This window comes from Oncorhynchus tshawytscha, unplaced genomic scaffold (genome assembly GCF_018296145.1).
Source record: "Oncorhynchus tshawytscha isolate Ot180627B unplaced genomic scaffold, Otsh_v2.0 Un_contig_5651_pilon_pilon, whole genome shotgun sequence".
Classification (NCBI taxonomy): Eukaryota; Metazoa; Chordata; class Actinopteri; order Salmoniformes; family Salmonidae; genus Oncorhynchus; species Oncorhynchus tshawytscha.
This window is the reverse complement of record NW_024608883.1, coordinates 56,789-76,704: the sequence shown is the minus strand read 5'-3', so window position 1 is coordinate 76,704 and position 19,916 is coordinate 56,789. Positions and strand designations below refer to the sequence as shown.

The window sequence follows — 19,916 nt, the reverse complement described above, 5'->3', positions numbered from 1 at the left end:
AATAATACAGACTACTCGGTCAAATAATATACATTGATTATACACATGTTTGGATACCTGTGCTTTTCGTTATAGTTAGGCAGTTCGCTAGCTAGCTAACGTAATATTCCAAAAATATTCAATTGTCTGCGTTGGAAGAGGTAGACAGACGAGCTGTGTGGGAGGAGGCCATAACCAGGACGAGAGCGAAGTCGGAGAGGCCGCTTGACACCTGAGGGGAGGGCATCGAAACGGTAACAGACTAGCTAGCGTTATGCTTGCAGCTATTTGGAAGCTTGCCAGTTAGCCAGAGGACTATTTTTCCTGTATCTTTACTTCAGTGCAACTGTCAAATCAAACGATGTAGCAAGCTAGGCCCTGTTTTATCCAAACATTGTGCTAGTTAACTACAAATTAGCTACAGTCACTGTTTGTAGTAGTCAATCACTGTTTACAGTAGAGTAGACCGGCAACACCCCTCAATCACTGTTTACATTAGAGTAGACCGGCAACACCCCTCAATCACTGTTTACAGTAGAGTAGACCGGCAACACCCCTCAATCACTTTTTGTACTAGTAGACTGGCAACACCCCTGAATGACTACACCCCTAAATGACTACAGACCCGTAGCACTCAAGTCCATAGCCATCAAGTGCTTTGAAAGGCTGGCAATGGCTCACATCAACACCATTATCACCATTATCCCAGAAACCCTAGACCCACTCCAATTTGCATACCGCCCAAACAGATCCACAGATGATGCAATCTCTATTGCACTCCACACTGTCCTTTCCCACCTGGACAAAAGGAACAACTATGTGAGAATGCTGTTCATTGACTACAGCTCAGTGTTCAACACCATAGTCCCCTCAAAGCTCATCATTAAGCTAAGGAATCTGAGACTAAACACCTCCCCCTGCAACTGGATCATGGACTTCCAGACAGGCCGACCCAGGCGGTGAGGGTAGGTAGCAACACATCTGCCACGCTGGAGCTTCCCAGGGGTGCGTGCTCAGTCCCCTCCTGTACTCCCTGATCACCCACGACTGCATGGCCAGGCACGACTCCAACACCATCCTTAAGTTTGCTGATGACAACAGTGGTAGGCCTGATCACCGACAACGACGAGACAGCCTATAGGGAGGAGGTCAGAGACCTGGCCGGGTGGTGCCAAAATAACAACCTATCCCTCAACGTAACCAAGACTAAGGAGATGATTGTGGACTACAGGAAAAGGAGCACTGAGCACGTCCCCATTCTCATCGACAGGGCTGTAGTGGAGCAGGTTGAGAGCTTCAAGTTCCTTGGTGTCCACATCAACAACAAACTAGAATGGTCCAAACACACCAAGACAGTCGTGAAGAGGGTACGACAAAGCCTATTCACCCTCAGGAAACTGAAAAGATTTGGCATGGGTCCTGAGATCCTCAAAAGGTTCTACAGCTGCAACATCAAGAGCATCCTGACCGGTTGCATCACTGCCTGGTATGGCAATTGCTCGGCCTACGACCGCAAGGCACTACAGAGGGTAGTGCATACGGCCCAGTGCATCACTGGGGCAAAGCTGCCTGCCATCCAGGACCTCTACACCAGGCGGTGTCAGAGGAAGGCCCTAAAATTGTCAAAGACCCAAGCCACCCCAGTCATAGACTGCTCTCTCTACTACCGCATGGCAAGCGGTACCGGAGTGCCAAGTCTAGGACAAAAAGGCTTCTCAACAGTTTTCACCCCCAAGCCATAAAACTCCTAAACAGGTAATCAAATGGTTACCCGGACTATTTGCATCGTGTCCCCTCCCAACTCCTCTTTTACGCTGCTGCTACTCTCTGTTGATCATATGTGCATAGTCACTTTAACTATACAGTACGTTCATGTACATACTACCTCAATTGGCCCGACCAACCAGTGCTCTCGCTCATTGGCTAACCGGGCTATCTGCATTGTGTCCCACCACCCGCCAACCCCTCTTTTTACGCTACTGCTACTCTCTGTTCATCATATATGCATAGTCACTTTAACCATACCTACATGTACATACTACCTCAATAAGCCTGACTAACTGGTGTCTATATTTCCTTATTTACCTACACACACACACCTTTTTTCCGCACTATTGGTTAGAGCCTATAAGTAAGCATTTCGCTGTAAGGTCTACCTACACCTGTTGTATTCGGCACATGTGGCAAATAAACTTTGATTTGATTTGATCACTATTTATAGTAGTAGACCAGCAACACCCCTCAAATGAAACTCCTCCATCTGCTTCCCTCACCCATACTATTGATGTCTTGGAACTTCTGCATTCTCCCCCCAGCCAGCCGCAGCCCGGCCTGAGACACGGGTAGCAGGATAGGGAAGCAGAGCGGAGAGGCCGCCGCCACAGCGGGGCCGGCGGACAAGATGGCGGGCAGCCCTGAGAAGAGTGTCTCAGCGCAGGAGTGGAAGGAGCAGGGCAACCGCCTCTTCCTCAGCCGCAAGTACCAGGAGTCGGCCGCCTGCTACAGCAAAGCCATCGTAAGGACAAGGCCTCGGGAGAAGGGGAGAGAGTGTGGAGTGTGTGGGTGGAACTGAGGTAGTGTCCCAAATTGTAACTTTGCATGATGAGTAACCTCACTCCGAGACATAGAAAGTCAGCTATCGGTTGTAGCGAAGAGTGCGTGTGCAAGCGTGGCATACTTAGGAATGGGATAAGGGTGTGAGGAAGGGGGATAGCAATAGTGAATAATGTGTTTGTCCCCAGAAGCGAAACCCCTCAGTGTCTGTGTACTACACCAACCGGGCACTGTGCCACGTGAAGCTGCAGCAACACGACAAGGCCCTGGCCGACTGCAAGCAGGCGCTGGAGCTGGACCCCCAGTCAGTCAAGGCCCTCTTCTTCCTGGGTCAGTGTCACCTGGAGATGGAGAACTACGACGAAGCCATCGGCAACCTGCAGAGAGGTGGGCTGGGGATCAAGGTGGCAATCAAGGGTCCAGACACAGAGGGTGCATCTCACTAGTCGAAATAGGCCTCCTATCCTGTAGTCCCCCTGTCCCATAGGCCTCATGTCTTCTCTCCTTCATCTGTACTCATTTTAAAGAACTGGACAAGTGTCAAAAGAAATTCCCAATATACATCTACCAGGTAGTGTGAACCAGTCTTTGGATTTCAGATCGGTGTAGATTAAGGAGAGGAAATTAAGAGGTAGCTACTAGACTATTGAGATGAGGAGAGGAAGCTACTAGACTATTGAGATGAGGAGAGGAAGCTACTAGACTATTGAGATGAGGAGAGGAAGCTACTAGACTATATATTTTTTTGTTTTGAATTTTACCCCTTTTTCCCCCCAATTTCATGGTATCCATTTGTTTAGTAGCTACTATCTTGTCTCATCGCTACAACTCACGTACAGGCTCGGGAGAGACAAAGGTTAAAAGTCATGCGTTCTCTGATACACAACCCAACCAAGCCGCACTGCTTCTTAACACAGCGCCATCCAACCCGGAAGCCAGCCGCACCAATGTGTCAGAGGAAACACTGTGCACCTGGCAACCTTGGTTAGCGCGCACTGCGCCCGGCCCGCCACAGGAGTCGCTGGTGCGCGTTGAGACAAGGATTTCCCTACCGGCCTAACCCGGACGACGCTAGGCCAATTGTGCATCGCCCCACGGACCTCCTGGTCGCGGCCGGTTACGACAGAGCCTAGGCGCGAACCCAGAGTCTCTGGTGGCACAGCTGGCGCTGCTGTACAGCGCCCTTAACCACTGCGCCACCCGGGATGCCACTACTAGACTATTGCGACGAGGAGAGGAAACTACTAGACTTGAGATGAGGAAGCTACTAGACAATTGAGGAGAGGAAGCTACTAGACTATTGAGATGAGGAGAGGAAGCTACTAGACTTTGAGATGAGAGAAGCTACTAGACTATTAAGATGAGGAAGAGGAAGCTACTAGACTATTGAGATGAGGAGAGGAAGCTACTAGACTATTGAGGAGAGGAGAGGAAGCTACTAGACTATTGAGGAGAGGCTAGACTATTGAGGAGAGGAAGCTACTAGACTATTGAGGTGAGGAGAGGAAGCTACTAGACTATTGAGGTAAGGAGAGGAAGAATATCAAGATGCACCCATCCCGGACACACTCCCATTCGGGAGTCTAGATACACACATCAAAATATATTTATAAGTTACTTGCCTAAGTCCTAATAAAAAGTAATGACAGGACATTGGATTAAGTCAGCTCATTTATAATGCAAAGTTTAATTTTCACCATTAATAATAATAGTTGTCCTTCATTTGGCCCTCAGCATATAACCTGGCGAAAGAGCAACGGTTGAACTTTGGTGACGACATTCCCAGTGCCCTCCGGATAGCCAAGAAGAAGCGCTGGAACAGCATCGAGGAGAAGCGCATTAACCAGGAGAACGAGCTGCACGCCTATCTCACCAAACTCATCCTGGCAGAGAAGGAGAGGTGAGAGATTCTTTCTGTGCTCACCTATAGTTTGTTTCCGGCTGTGTGTTCTATATATGTTGTGTATCAGTGGACGGCTCATAGTAGTGGCTGGAGTGGAGTCTAGTGGCTGGAATGGAGTCTAATGGAATGGTATCCAGCCTGTTTGATGCCATTCCAATCACACCGTTCCAGCTGTTATTATGACCCGTCCTCCCCTCAGCAGCCTCCAGTGTTGTGTGTATATATAATGTGTGAGCTAAGGTTCTCCTCTTGTAGGACAATAGAGACTCATCTGAATCTGTTCCAGCCACATGATGGGAACACTGTAGGGTTTGGGAGGGGGATTTACAGAGCATGAATTCACTTTGTGAATCAGAGAATAGCCATTTTGATTTAGTTTTTCCACAACACTCAGGTTGAAATGAAACAACCATAAACGTGTTGTGCAATCAATTCCCATTAGTCAGTGGGAAACCACTGCATTCTCCCAGCCTTGTTGGTAGAACGTCTCTTACAGTAGGGGGCATTAATATAATAATAATATATGCCATTTGGCAGACGCTTTCAACCAAAGCAGTTATGCAGGCATATACTTTTCATGCCCGGTGGTCCCGGGAATCAAACCCACTATCCTGATGTTGCTTGGCGTCACTCTGGGAAAGTTTTTTTTAAATATATTTTTTAAATAAAAAATGTAAAAAAATTCACCAACTGTGGTTGGTGTGTAAAACCAGTTAGTCCCATCCATTTATAGGCCTACAATCCATCCTATCCATTTATATTGCAGTAAGTTAAGCCTTGGTTGGCTGAAGTGGTTGGTTGGCTGATGACTTTGGTCCTATCCTCAGGGAACTGGATGACAGCAGAGAGGAACAAGACGCCAAGTCGGAGGAATGCAGAAGCCGACACGACCTCACTAAGTTCCCCTCCAAACACGTGAGTCCTAAACCAAGTGTACTAACATCCAGCTAACGCCAAAGACGCAGGGTATAAACAAATAACAATGGGAAAATAAGGACTTACCCACATTCTGTTTAGAATGCTCTCGTAGCCTAGGTTACGAGAAAGGGTTAAACAACTAGGGGTTTTCATTGGCTAAACCAAAGACATGTTAACACAACCTTACTAATCAAGATCTGTTTTTTTCCCTCATAAGGATATGCAACAGAACAGGGGTGTTACACTCCCAAAAACTCTTAGTGGGCACAAAGTATGTGAGGATGGCAGGGGGTGGTCTGGAGGGGTTTAGGAGAATTTAGCAGTTGTGCTTAATTCTATTTCAATTTTTTATTTTTTTGCAAAGATAAGAATAACTCTTGAGCTGCCTGTATCCTCCTGACTAGTGGTAAAATAAAATATATAAATATGCTTCTCTGCATCCCTGCTAAAATCTGAGTAAAAGGTTGAGAGGAAGGTGAGTGTTATTCAGTACATTTAGTAATTGCTTGCTTTTCTAGTCTACCAACCTTACCAGCAGACAAGCCAGCCTGATAGTTAGACAAGCTACTCTAACTTAAATGATAGGTAGCGAGTTATAAGGTAGGTGGCTAGTAGTGTGTATATATACAAAAATATATTTTTTTTTTTACAGGACAAATCTGAGTGGGCACGTGCCCCTGTGTCCCCTATGGGCGTGATGCCTCTGCAACAGAACATGTTTTAAACCTGTTTAAATTGGGTTTGGCCTTACTCTAGCTTATTGCATGTATGTGTGTTTTTCGGAGGAGTTGGGATAAAGTGGAAGTAAGATTTTGGTTGGACTTTGTGTATAATTGATGAATAAAGTGATGTTAATTTAGGTGTCACATTTCTCTACAGGACAAGCACCTGTCAGACATGGAGGAGCTCTTCTCTCAGCTGGATGAGAAGAGGAAGGTGAGTGCTCTACTGCCTCCTGCTGGATACAGGATCAGGGGGAGAATCTCTGTTGCATTTCCTTGATTCTTCCTCTCTGCTTTCCTTGCCTCTGAACACCCATTGGATGAGAAGGTCAGAGGTCCCTCCCCTCTAACCTTCCCATCCAATGTTTTTTGAGAAGGAGGCGAGTAATAGGGAGATATAAATACAAGTTTCATCTTGTCTTCTGATTGGCTAGGTTGAAAATGATTCCAAATTGCTTCCACCTGTCCAATCCTCTCAGATCTAGAGGAGCGGCTAGTCTGCTGTGGAGTAGGGGTTAGGGGTTTGGAACTCATCACTAGCCCATACATAATCAATGGTTTGTGTTTCATGGCTATCACTCTGACCATACTAGAAACAACTCTCTATTCCTAAACCCTTAAACAATCTGAACCCAAACCCTTCTTTAATAACAAATACCAGGTTCGAATGTACAAGACACTAAAATATGTAACTACAGTATACATCTGTACTAACATGGCTATTTAGTGATAATCTCTGTTTGTTTAACAGAAGAGGGAGATCCCAGACTACCTGTGTGGAAAGATCAGCTTTGAGTTGATGAGGGAGCCCTGCATTACACCCAGTGGGATCACTTACGACCGCAAAGACATCGAGGAGCACCTACAGGTAAGGATTAGTCTCATCAAACCTGACCCTGACCTCATCAAACCTGACCTCATCAAACCTGACCCTGACCTCATCAAACCTGACCTCATCAAACCTGACCTCATCAAACCTGACCCTGACCTCATCAAACCTGACCTCATCAAACCTGACCCTGACCTCATCAAACCTGACCTCATCAAACCTGACCCTGACCTCATCAAACCTGACCTCATCAAACCTGGCACTGACCTCATCAAACCTGACCTCATCAAACCTGACCCTGACCTCATCAAACCTGACCTCATCAAACCTGACCTCATCAAACCTGACCCTGACCTCATCAAACCTGACCTCATCAAACCTGACCCTAAACCTCATCAAACCTGACATCATCAAACCTGACCCTAGGCAACAGCAGTGACTGGGTCAGGTTTGAAAGATGGGCTCTTACGGCATACTTGATAAGGTGGAGAAAAAAATTCTGGGGTGGGTCCTCTTCAGACAGACAACTCTCCCAGCAAATCACGAGGCAGACATGCCAGAACGTCATAATTTGAAACCAAAATTTGAAGGCAAAACCTTTGCAATGGTTTTAGTGGAGGTAGTTGATGCAAACTAGACACTTGCGAAATGCACTCATTAAAAATAACCTCAGTGATTGCCATCTTGCTAGCTACTATTTAGTATTGTATTCAAGCGGATAAAGTAGTGATCTGGTATTGATGTAGGCAGTGAAGTAGTTCCTCTATGCCAAACTGACATTCTGTTACGTACAGACATGTTAAAACTGGAACAACCTGGATGTTGCCTCCCACAACCCATGTAAAAGAATAGTTACACATCATTTTTGTGGTAGTATAATTAAGTATTAAGCAGGGGTGAATGTAAGGCGGTATGGTCCGGTACGGTGTCCCTGCAAAGTATATAGTGGGGGTACGTTGTTCCGGTAAAACATGACCCTATCTCAACAATAATTAAAACAAGTCAAGAACGGTATGCTATTACACCACTATCATTACAGCATGTCTGAGACATGAAAATGGCTCCCAAAATGTGACGTGGTTGGACGAAAACACAGACGTTTTGCCAAAGTAGAGATGAGTGGCCGACACCGAGACACGCGCGGTCAGCAGTGGACACATACATTCTGTCCTAATGACAAAGTAGAGATGAGTGGCCGACACCGAGACACGCGCGGTCAGCAGTGGACACATACATTCTGTCCTAATGACAAAGTAGAGATGAGTGTCATCAGACTTTCTCAGCAGGGACTTTCTGTCCTAATGTCACTTTAGATGCTTTTTCCATTCACCACTGTTTGGAGGCTGGAACTGAAATATACTGTGAGTGGATGAACGCAGGCTGGTAACCTATTAGTAAAGCAGTCCTTTTCAAGTGATGGCTTGACAATCAGATGAAAACATCATAACTGTTTGTGTTTATGCCACAATAAAAGGTCATACACATTAAATGACAAATCTTTACAACTAGGCCAAGAGATGCTATTGAATTAATAGGGATTCAAATCAAATCACATTTGCCACCAAAACAACAGATGTAGACCTTACAGTGAAATGCTTACTTACAAGGCCTTAACAAACAATGCAGTTCTAAGAAAATACCACACAAAAAAGTAAGAGATAAGAATAACAAATAATTGAAGAGCAGCAGTAAATAACAATTTATTTTTTATTTCACCTTTATTTAACCAGGTAGGCTAGTTGAGAACACCTTTATTTAACTAGGTAAGCTAGTTGAGAACAAGTTCTCATTTACAACTGCGACCTGGCCAAGATAAAGCATAGCAGTGTGAACAGACAACAACACAGAGTTACACATGGAATAGTGGGGCTATATACAGGGGGTACCGGTACAGAGTCAATGTGTGGGGGCACCGGTGTCGAGGTAATTGAGGTAATATGTACATGTCGGTAGAGTTATTTAAGTGATGATGCATAGATAATAACAGAGTAGCAGCAGTGTAGAAGATGGGAGGAGTGTAATTCTCTGATCAGGCTCATACATTCTGTTGGTCAGGAGGTTCTGTACCAGGAAGAAATTAAATGTACTTTCAGCCCTGCTATTAAGGTGTTATGTCTCCCATAGGATCCTAACTGTCTTTGTTCTTATGTTTGCAGCGAGTGGGCCATTTTGACCCGGTGACACGCAGCCCTCTGACTCAAGACCAGCTGATCCCTAATCTGGCCATGAAAGAGGTCATCGATGCTTTCATCATGGAGAATGGATGGGTGGAGGACTACTGAAGGGAGGGAGGGAGGGGGGGGGAGGGATGGGTGGAGGACTACTGAAGGAGGGAGGGAGGGAGGGAGAGGGAGGGAGGGAGGGAGGGAGGGGGGGAGGACTACTGAGGAGGGGGAGGGAGGGAGGGAGGGAGGGAGGGAGGGGGGAGGGGGGGGGGGGGGGAGGGAGGGGGAGGGAGGGAGGGAGGGAGGGAGGGAGGGAGGGAGGGAGGGAGAGGGGGGGGGAGGGGGGAGAGAGGGGGGAGGGAGAGGAGAGGGGGAGGGGGAGGGAGAGAGGGAGGGAGGGAGGGAGGGAGGGAGGGAGGGAGGGAGGGAGAGAGGGGGGGGAGGGGGAGAGGGAGAGAGAGAGAGGGAGTTGGAATCATTCCAAAAGATGAACCAGACATAAAAAGACGACAACAAACCAAACAAGTATGATCTGCACTTTAAAGCTGAGGCAACACCACCGGGATACCTTCACTAGGACTGAGACTATACCACAGACCTACATACCTTCACTAGGACTGAGACTATTACATACCTTCACTAGGACTGAGACTATACCACAGACCTACATACTTCACTAGGACTGAGACTACACCACAGACTTACATACCTTCACTAGGACTGAGACTATACCACAGACCTACATACCTTCACTAGGACTGAGACTATACCACAGACCTACATACATTCACTAGGACTGAGACTACACCACAGACCTACATACATTCACTAGGACTGAGACTACACCACAGACCTACATACCTTCACTAGGACTGAGACTACACCACAGACCTACATACATTCACTAGGACTGAGACTATACCACAGACCTACAGGACTGAGACTATACCACAGACCTACATACCTTCACTAGGACTGAGACTACACCACAGACTTACATACCTTCACTAGGACTGAGACTACACCACAGACTTACATACCTTCACTAGGACTGAGACTATACCACAGACCTACATACCTTCACTAGGACTGAGACTACACCACAGACTTACATACCTTCACTAGGACTGAGACTATACCACAGACCTACATACCTTCACTAGGACTGAGACTACACCACAGACTTACATACCTTCACTAGGACTGGGACTATACCACAGACTTACATACCTTCACTAGGACTGAGACTACACCACAGACTTACATACCTTCACTAGGACTGAGACTACACCACAGACTTACATACCTTCACTAGGACTGAGACTATACCACAGACCTACATACCTTCACTAGGACTGAGACTATACCACAGACCTACATACCTTCACTAGGACTGGGACTACACCACAGACTTACATACCTTCACTAGGACTGAGACTATACCAGACTCACATACCTTCACTAGGACTGAGACTACACCACAGACTGACATGCCTTCACTAGGACTGAGACTACACCACAGACTGACATGCCTTCACTAGGACTGAGACTATACCACAGACCTACATACCTTCACTAGGACTGAGACTACACCACAGACTTACATACCTTCACTAGGACTGACTACACCACAGACTTACATACCTTCACTAGGACTGAGACTATACCAGACCTACATACCTTCACTAGGACTGAGACTATACCACAGACCTACATACCTTCACTAGGACTGAGACTACACCACAGACTTACATACCTTCACTAGGACTGAGACTATACCACAGACCTACATACCTTCACTAGGACTGGGACTACACCACAGACTTACATACCTTCACTAGGACTGAGACTATACCAGACTCACATACCTTCACTAGGACTGAGACTACACCACAGACTGACATGCCTTCACTAGGACTGAGACTACACCACAGACCTACATACCTTCACTAGGACTGGGACTACACCACATCCTGACATACATTCACTAGGACTGAGACTACACCACAGACTGATACTAGGACTGAGACTACACCACAGACTGATACTAGGACTGAGACTACACCACAGACTGATACTAGGACTGAGACTACACCACAGACTGATACTAGGACTGCCATTAAATCTCCTGTTGATCTATACATCTCTTTCTGTTTACATCCTTGTTCCCCCATTTATTTTGTGTCTCTCAGCTGCTCCTACTAGTCAGACCCAACAATCAGGACACGCTAGCAAACATTGCACCGAATCAGAGCACATCATCCAACAACAGGACCCAATCAGAATATAGTACCCAACACCTTGGGCCAATCGCTTGAACGTTACTCTCAGAACAACCAATCATATTGCAGACTCCTAAACCCAATCACATCCTAGACCTCGAGTCTACAAGTGCAGCGATTGACCAATCAGGGCTAAATGTACTCTACTTGTGGTGATGCTCCACAACTTGTCTTCTATTTTAAATCTCCTTTTCTACGGGGAAGAGGACTGTCTGAGGCACCGCCATGTTTTCGCCACTCTCCATTGTAGTCCTCTTGAGTGGCTTGTAGATGGTCCAATGTAGTCCTCTTGAGTGATGGGCCAATTTTAAACCCAACCTGATCTCTTACCACCACAATGCAGCACTTCTCTATATCCTCTTGGAGGGCTGAAAAGACTGTATAAGCATGAGTTGTATAATATAGAAAGAACCCAAGCCCTCATCTTCAGTGTTTTGCAGTATGCAGGGAAGCACTATGTGTAATCAATATGATGGAAGGGTCTGGGAAGAGCATTCAAGGCTTTGCACAAAGGGTTGTTTTTTGACCAAGGACGTCTCTAATATTGGCCATCTGAGTTTCCACCATTTTGTTGCCTCTCATTTGGCTCATACAGAGCTGAGCGCTAATGAATGGGGAAGTGCGTAGCAGTAGGGGTCAGGGTTGGGGTCTATTTCTATTTCAATTCCAGTCAATTAATTAAACCCAATTCCAAATTTTCTTTAAAAAGATTGGTTTAAAATTGTGTGAGTCACAGGTGTGTTTTTGACGGCTGTGTTTAATTGTAATGTGTTTTCTCTGGTTTACATGTCGCTGAATGTTTGCAGGTGGTGTCCTGTCTGTGCCTCAAGTGGAGTTTGAAGTAGAATATGGAAGTCAGTCATCTGATTGGCTTTGAGAAGGGCTGTCTTCTCCTCAGTATAACTTACTGCTCTTTTGTTTTAATGATTCCAAGCTTAGAGCCTTAGTCCAATGGCTGCAAAGCATGGTTGGGGTCGATTACATTTTTCAATTGTCGATTTTAGAATGCAAATTCATAAGTTAAAATATCCTGATTTAAAAAAAAAAAAAAGTAATTTTCAATTTGACCCCTCAACCCTGCTGCAAACAGTTTCCTCTTCTCATTTCAGAAATCATATGACCCTGTTTGACTTACCAACTGAAAAGGATTGAATGTGAAATGAACCTGTATATTCCTACCCTCTGCTGGATATGAGGATGCACAGTTATGTTGTGTTAGTCAGTCATGAGTATCAATATTGTGTACATGTAGGGGTGTGTTTATGTGGGATGGGGGTGTGGACATACTCCTCTCCCCCTAGACCCCGATTCCTCCTAAGAGTGGGGTGGGAACTTGGGTACAGTCCAGTTTCTCTGGAGCCTCATTGGGACTGTGAATGTTCTTTATTTCACTGTTGTGCTGTTGTCTACAAGTGTTCCAATAAAGGCTACAACTTAGAGGCTGCAGTGTTTACATTGATAATCAAGATACAAATGTCCATCTTATTTTCAAGTACTTTATTTTCTTTAAAAATAAATGTCAAATATATTAGCTGCATTTGCCCTAGTTGGCCCGGTACCATGGAACCAATGGGGAAAGTCCCAGGAGTGGAAAGGCAGGAAAACAGTGTGTGACTTCCAGGGAATACAGTCAGAACAAGCCACACTCATCTCCTATTGGTCAGTAGACCTTCCAATAGTCTTTGACCGCTTTGTTTCTTTGTCTCTGAACAGATGGAACACTGATCTACATAGTAGTTATGACGACAACGGAAATATAGCTTTTGATGACTTTTTGGGGCAGTTTTCAGTTGACATGATACTTTTTGAAAAGTGCATCCTTCCTGCTCCCCCTCACTAATCAGGAACCACTGTGTGTGTGTGTGTGTGTGTGTGTGTGTGTGTGTGTGTGTGAACTGTGCTATCTGAGGGGAGGGGGTGTTGAACTGTGCAAGAAATCTATGATTTCCTCAGAGGGGAAAAAGGAATGATGAATGTTGAAAGTATTCTAACAGGGCTTTGGTCACGGGGCAATGACCCGTAGTCTGTTGCAGGGTCAGCCCAGGAACGTGGATATGAAGACACTGGTGTCCAGATTGAGCGTGGCGTGCCACCAGCGGTCAGGGAAATACAGCACCTATCAGCAACACAAAGTCAGTGACATTGGAGTGACAAGTCATTAATACTTGATATTATTATCTTCCTGCTTTGCCTTGGTAAGGCAAGAAATAATCTGAATGCAGCCCATCATTCCAATTCAGTGAAAACAATTGCTCAAAAGTCATGTTTGCCTCAAACGTAGTGACCCCATGGTTGATTAAAAAATATTAAGTGTTTAAAATATTCCATAGTTGAAATTTCAAAAAGAAATATGGCCTCAAAAGTAAATTTAGCTCATGTTAGTGACCCATGGTTGATAAATGTGTTTAACATTTCATGGTGGAAATTCCTCCAAATGATGACCCCTCTGATTGTTATCCTCATTCTATGTTGGAAAATGCATACAACATTATTTTAGCTGATGTTAGTGACCTGTGTAGATGGAGGGAAGGATGACAGTTAAAAGTATTCCGATATTCAACCACAGTCTAATCTATTATGGCTGCGTTGGCACAGGCAGACCAATTCTGATCTTTTGACCAATTATTGTAAAAAGAGCTGATCTGATTGGTCAAAAGATTAATTAGTAGACGGAAGGAGAGATCTGAATTGGGCTTGCTTGTTAACACAGCCTTAATGGTAGTTTTCTGACCTCTCCTGGCCGGATGGTGCACTCTATGGGCTTCTCCTCAAGCAGGTAAGGGTATGTGTCTTTGACCCAGGACAGGGTGGTGTAGTTGGGGTGGAAATGGGGCGCCTTGTCCGGGGGGTACAGGAACCAGCGCTGTGGTGGTTGGAGAATGAAAATGTATCTCATACTGTTGTGTTTAACAGACGTGCATCAATTACAACAAGGTAGTGTAGCGTGCTAAGGCTAACAGCATCGATTTTTATTTATACTTATTTCACCTTTATTTAACCAGGTAGGCAAGTTGAGAACAAGTTCTCATTTACAATTGTGACCTGGCCAGGATAAAGCAAAGCAGTTCGACACATACAACGACACAGAGTTACACATGGAGTAAAACAAGCATACAGTCAATAATACAGTAGAAACAAGTCTATATACGATGTGAGCAAATGAGGTAAGATAAGGGAGGTAAGGGCAAAAAAAAGGCCATGGTGGCAAAGTAAATACAATATAGCAAGTAAAACACTGGAATGGTAGATTTGCAATGGAAGAATGTGCAAAGTAGAAATAAAAATAATGGGGTGCAAAGGAGCAAAATAAATAAATTAAATACAGTAGGGAAAGAGGTAGTTGTTTGGGCTAAATTATAGGTGGGCTATGTACAGGTGCAGTAATCTGTGAGCTGCTCTGACAGTTGGTGCTTAAAGCTAGTGAGGGAGATAAGTGTTTCCAGTTTCAGAGATTTTTGTAGTTCGTTCCAGTCATTGGCAGCAAAGAACTGGAAGGAGAGGTGGCCAAAGAAAGAATTGGTTTTGGGGGTGACTAGAGAGATATACCTGCTGGAGCGTGTGCTACAGGTGGGAGATGCTATGGTGACCAGCGAGCTGAGATAAGGGGGGACTTTACCTAGCAGGGTCTTGTAGATGACATGGAGCCAGTGGGTTTGGCGACGAGTATGAAGCGAGGGCCAGCCAACGAGAGCGTACAGGTCGCAATGGTGGGTAGTATATGGGGCTTTGGTGACAAAACGGATTGCACTGTGATAGACTGCATCCAATTTGTTGAGTAGGGTATTGGAGGCTATTTTGTAAATGACATCACCAAAGTCGAGGATTGGTAGGATGGTCAGTTTTACAAGGGTATATTTGGCAGCATGAGTGAAGGATGCTTTGTTGCGAAATAGGAAGCCAATTCTAGATTTAACTTTGGATTGGAGATGTTTGATATGGGTCTGGAAGGAGAGTTTACAGTCTAACCAGACACCTAGGTATTTGTAGTTGTCCACGTATTCGAAGTCAGAGCCGTCCAGAGTAGTGATGTTGGACAGGCGGGCAGGTAGCGATCGGTTGAAGAGCATGCATTTAGTTTTACTTGTATTTAAGAGCAGTTGGAGGCCACGGAAGGAGAGTTGTATGGCATTGAAGCTTGCCTGGAGGGTTGTTAACACAGTGTCCAAAGAAGGGCCAGAAGTATACAGAATGGTGTCATCTGCGTAGAGGTGGATCAGAGACTCACCAGCAGCAAGAGCGACCTCATTGATGTATACAGAGAAGAGAGTCGGTGACAAGGTAATGTAGCGTGCTAAGGCTAACCTCATCAATGACAAGGTAGTGTAGCGTGCTAAGGCTAACAGCATCAATTACAAGGTAGTGTAGATGTTGAGGCTTACCCTGAATTCAGGCTTACACCAGCCTACCTACTGGAGCTGGACCAATGTTAACATTAACCAGGTGTTATTAGGGACGCTGGGACAGCTGTAACCTGGTGTCATTAGGGAGGCTGGGACAGCTGTAGCCAGGTGTCATTAGGGAGGCTGGGACAGCTGTAGCCTGGTGTCATTAGGGAGGCTGGGACAGCTGTAGCCTGGTGTCATTAGGGAGGCTGGGACAGCTGTAGCCTGGTGTCATTAGGGAGGCTGGGACAGCTGTAGCCAGGTGTCATTAGGGACGCTGGGACAGCTGTAGCCTGGTGTCATTAGGGAGGCTGGGACAGCTGTAACCTGGTGTCATTAGGGAGGCTGGGACAGCTGTAGCCTGGTGTCATTAGGGAGGCTGGGACAGCTGTAGCCTGGTGTCATTAGGGAGGCTGGGACAGCTGTAGCCTGGTGTCATTAGGGAGGCTGGGACAGCTGTAACCTGGTATCATTAGGGAGGCTGGGACAGCTGTAACCTGGTGTCATTAGGGACAGCTGTAGCCAGGTGTCATTAGGGACGCTGGGACAGCTGTAGCCTGGTGTCATTAGGGACGCTGGGACAGGTAGCCTGGTGTCATTAGGGAGGCTGGGACAGCTGTAACCTGGTGTCATTAGGGAGGCTGGGACAGCTGTAGCCTGGTGTCATTAGGGAGGCTGGGACAGCTGTAGCCTGGTGTCATTAGGGAGGCTGGGACAGCTGTAGCCTGGTGTCATTAGGGAGGCTGGGACAGCTGTAGCCTGGTGTCATTAGGGAGGCTGGGACAGCTGTAGCCTGGTGTCATTAGGGAGGCTGGGACAGCTGACCTGGTGTCATTAGGGAGGCTGGGACAGCTGTAGCCTGGTGCCTGGGACAGCTGTGTCATTAGGGAGGCTGGGACAGCTGTAGCCTGGTGTCATTAGGGAGGCTGGGACAGCTGTAGCCTGGTGTCATTAGGGAGGCTGGGACAGCTGTAACCTGGTGTCATTAGGGAGGCTGGGACAGCTGTATTAGGGAGGCTGGGACAGCTGTAGCCTGGTGTCATTAGGGAGGCTGGGACAGCTGTAGCCTGGTGTCATTAGGGAGGCTGGGACAGCTGTAGCCTGGTGTCATTAGGGAGGCTGGGACAGCTGTAGCCTGGTGTCATTAGGGAGGCTGGGACAGCTGTAGCCAGGTGTCATTAGGGAGGCTGGGACAGCTGTAGCCTGGTGTCATTAGGGAGGCTGGGACAGCTGTAGCCAGGTGTCATTAGGGAGGCTGGGACAGCTGTATTTGAAACATGTTCATTTTGTTTGTCGTTTCCCCATTATTCAAGGCCCTATTGTTGTTTTATTGATGTAAAGTGTGTTGTGACTCATGTGAAATGCACTTTAAATAAATCTGACTTGATTTTAAGATATTCTTAGGAGAAAAGATGAAGCATAAGGTGGACCATGCTTTGATAGGCGGCAGTTAATGTGTTGTTTACCTTCCTGCCATAGATGACCTCAGAGTAGCCAGGTCCATGCCAATGGAAGGGTACACCGGTTCCCGGGCCTGGTTGGGTGGGTAGATAAAGGCACAGGAGGTAAGCTTCAACAGAGGATGACAGCCTGTTCTTTACAGTCACCACAGTAACTGGCTGTATGTAGAAGAGGACATCAGTGTGCATGGAGGTTTGTTCAGCTCTCTGCCAACCTGATAGCTGCAGTTAATGCATCAGTTTAGCCTCTTGCTTTGTACTCTGTGTCCGGTACAAGTCGCCCTGCTACTGATGGTAACGCCATATGCAGCTGTACGACATGATATCCAACCCTTGACCCTGGTATAGTGTAATCCACAATATATTAATAATAATAATATTATACACTGTGTACAAACATGAGGAACATCTGCTCTTTCCATGACGAACGGACCAGGTGAAAGCTATGATCCCTTATTGATGTCACTTGGTAAATCCACTTCAAATCTGTGTAGATGAAGGGAAGGAGACAGGTTAAAGAATGATTTTTAAGCCTCGAGACGTGGATTGTGTATGTGTGCCATTCAGAGGATATTTAAGTGCCTTTTGAATGGGGTATGGTAGTAAGTGCCAGGTGCACCGGTTTGTGTCAAGAGCTGTAACACTGCTGGGTTTTTCACGCTCAACGGTCTCCGGTGTGTATCAAGAATGGTCCACCACTCAAAGGACATCCAGCCAACTTAACACAACTGTGGGAAGCTGTACTAACAGCCATACAGATTCACTAACCTGCGATCCCGAAGCTGTAGGCCCCCGTGGTGTGAGGCAGCATGTAGCGTGGTGCCTTGTAGTTCTCAAACAGAGAGTGCCACTCCGTGAAGTTGTTGTCCCCAAAGAAATACAGAGTGTCTGTCAAAGAGAGACCGGGTGAGATACAGGATGTGTGGCTGTGGGAACTTTACATTGCTTCTGTTAATGCTTTGACTTTTCAGCGTGATCACATAACATGTTGTATTATGGATCATGGTTTGTCTGTTAAGCTCATGTACTGTACAACAACCATTAGGTGTTCCAGACAGCAAACTCACCACTGCCCAGTGTGTCCATAGACTGAGGCCTCAGCAGCAAGTCCACAAACTCCTCAAACCGGACATCCACTGAATGATAATGAAGAGGCAAAGTAAGGTACTACAAATAGAGAACACTGAATACCTTCTAGGATGACTACATTGTGTGTGTGTGTGTGTGTGTGTGTGTGTGTGTGTGTGTGTGTGTGTGTGTGTGTGTGTGTACCTTTCCTGTAAGAGTAGGTGTTGGCAGTACTGAGCCTCACCATCCTCTCTCCATACTGCTGCAGCAGGCTCGACTTGGAGCACAAGAACTGGAATTTCTGAAAACAAAACAATTACATTCACCAGAGCCCATTGCTATACTGATAGTAAGGCCTATGAGACAAGTTGATTTTTGTAATTGCTTTTTTGATTCACACGTACCGTATTGTCAGAGAAACCTTTCAGGATGACTGGTTTGGAGTAGGCATATCTGGGAATAAAACGAGGTGTGTTACACACACTGGTGCAAAACTAGATAGAAAAGAGGTGTTTCCAAGGTATGGGTGCAGAACACACACAGTGTAATGATTTACAGACTACAAACACACCCAGGCTGAAGACATGAAATAGACTACAGTACGTACTGTTGGATAAACTGGCGATGTGATAACGAAGCTTTGTCCCAGATGTCAATGTTGCAAGGACCCTCGTCAGTCAAACTGTATTCTGAATTTGACGACCTGCATGCGAGGGGAAAATGCTTTTTGGGATACGAATACTAGTATTATTGAATGCATGTAAGAGTTAGATAGATTAAAAGTTCAAATCTGTGGAAAAAATAAGAATAGAATTAGCCGTCATTTATAGATGGTCAAAGACGTAATTTATCCTAAAATAACCACTCACCAGCCTCCGTCATTCTCCGACACCAGTGCATCTGAAGCCGATCTCCAAAACAATAGGAGAAACACTTGTATTCCGAGTTTATATTCCATATGGAAATAGCTTTACAGTGCTTCGCAAGTACGCCTCATGTCCGTATACCTTTATGACGTTACGTATTTCTAATAGAAAGGCTTTAGATTGCTCCTGCCGGTTGTGCCAATGCCCATTGGCTATTGATTTCCTTCTTCCTGAAGTGTAGTGTTCATATGGACCAATCACATTTGACCAACGAGCTGTCTATGGAGGGATCTACAAAAAGTACAATGTGTATTGTTTTTGGCTAGACGGGATGCAGCTAATGTCCGAAGTGATCTTTCGTAGCATGTTAGGAGAATTTACAGCAGATTAGGTAATTAAATAACCAGGTAAAGAGAATTAGGTTGAGGCTAGGAAATGGGCTAGGGTTTGCTAACATTCTTCCCTGACGCCACTGTAACTATAGAACAAATATCTAATTTGATATGTCCATTGGCGACATTTCGAGCTAGCTGTGGAGTTGGCTTACGGCACCTTTTTAACTCTGTTGCATACGCTCACATGGTGTTTTAACATTGTTATGTGGATGACACAACTCTTTTTCCCCTTCTTCCCCTCTGACACCCATGTGGTGACACGTATCTCGGCTGGGTTTCTGGCCTACCTACCACTTCAAGCTCAGTCTTGACAAGGCGAGGAGAGAGCTGCTCTTCCTCCCGAGGAAGGCCTGCCCACTCCAAGACCTCTTAATCACAGTTGACAACTCCGATT

The 19,916-nt window shown here is 45.9% G+C and overlaps 2 protein-coding genes across 4 annotated transcripts; one reads left to right on the top strand and one right to left on the bottom strand.

Moving 5' to 3' along the window:
* The first annotated feature begins 93 nt into the window (after window positions 1-93).
* On the top strand, window positions 94-9,201 carry LOC112237779 (E3 ubiquitin-protein ligase CHIP-like). Of its 3 annotated transcripts, none has more exons than XM_042313805.1 (8): window positions 94-233; window positions 2,299-2,494; window positions 2,721-2,919; window positions 4,267-4,432; window positions 5,263-5,350; window positions 6,233-6,289; window positions 6,827-6,943; window positions 9,061-9,201. In XM_042313805.1, the coding sequence occupies exons 2-8, from the start codon at window positions 2,381-2,383 to the stop codon at window positions 9,184-9,186; spliced, it is 867 nt and encodes a 288-aa protein (XP_042169739.1). In that variant the 5' UTR covers window positions 94-233; window positions 2,299-2,380; the 3' UTR covers window positions 9,187-9,201. The 3 variants fall into 3 exon arrangements, with proteins under 3 accessions (XP_042169739.1, XP_042169740.1, XP_042169738.1); XM_042313806.1 differs by having other exon boundaries at window positions 2,295-2,494; window positions 2,724-2,919; XM_042313804.1 differs by having other exon boundaries at window positions 2,295-2,494.
* A 3,632-nt stretch (window positions 9,202-12,833) lies between these two features.
* Window positions 12,834-19,328, bottom strand: LOC112237785 (jmjC domain-containing protein 8). The gene is made up of 9 exons (XM_042313803.1): window positions 19,131-19,328; window positions 18,869-18,964; window positions 18,666-18,714; window positions 18,466-18,562; window positions 18,261-18,329; window positions 17,962-18,081; window positions 17,200-17,267; window positions 14,083-14,214; window positions 12,834-13,467 (listed from the first exon to the last, which is right to left on the bottom strand). Exons 1-9 carry the CDS (start codon window positions 19,217-19,219, stop codon window positions 13,387-13,389), a joined length of 801 nt encoding a protein of 266 aa, XP_042169737.1. The 5' UTR covers window positions 19,220-19,328; the 3' UTR covers window positions 12,834-13,386.
* Between the last annotated feature and the right edge of the window lie 588 nt (window positions 19,329-19,916).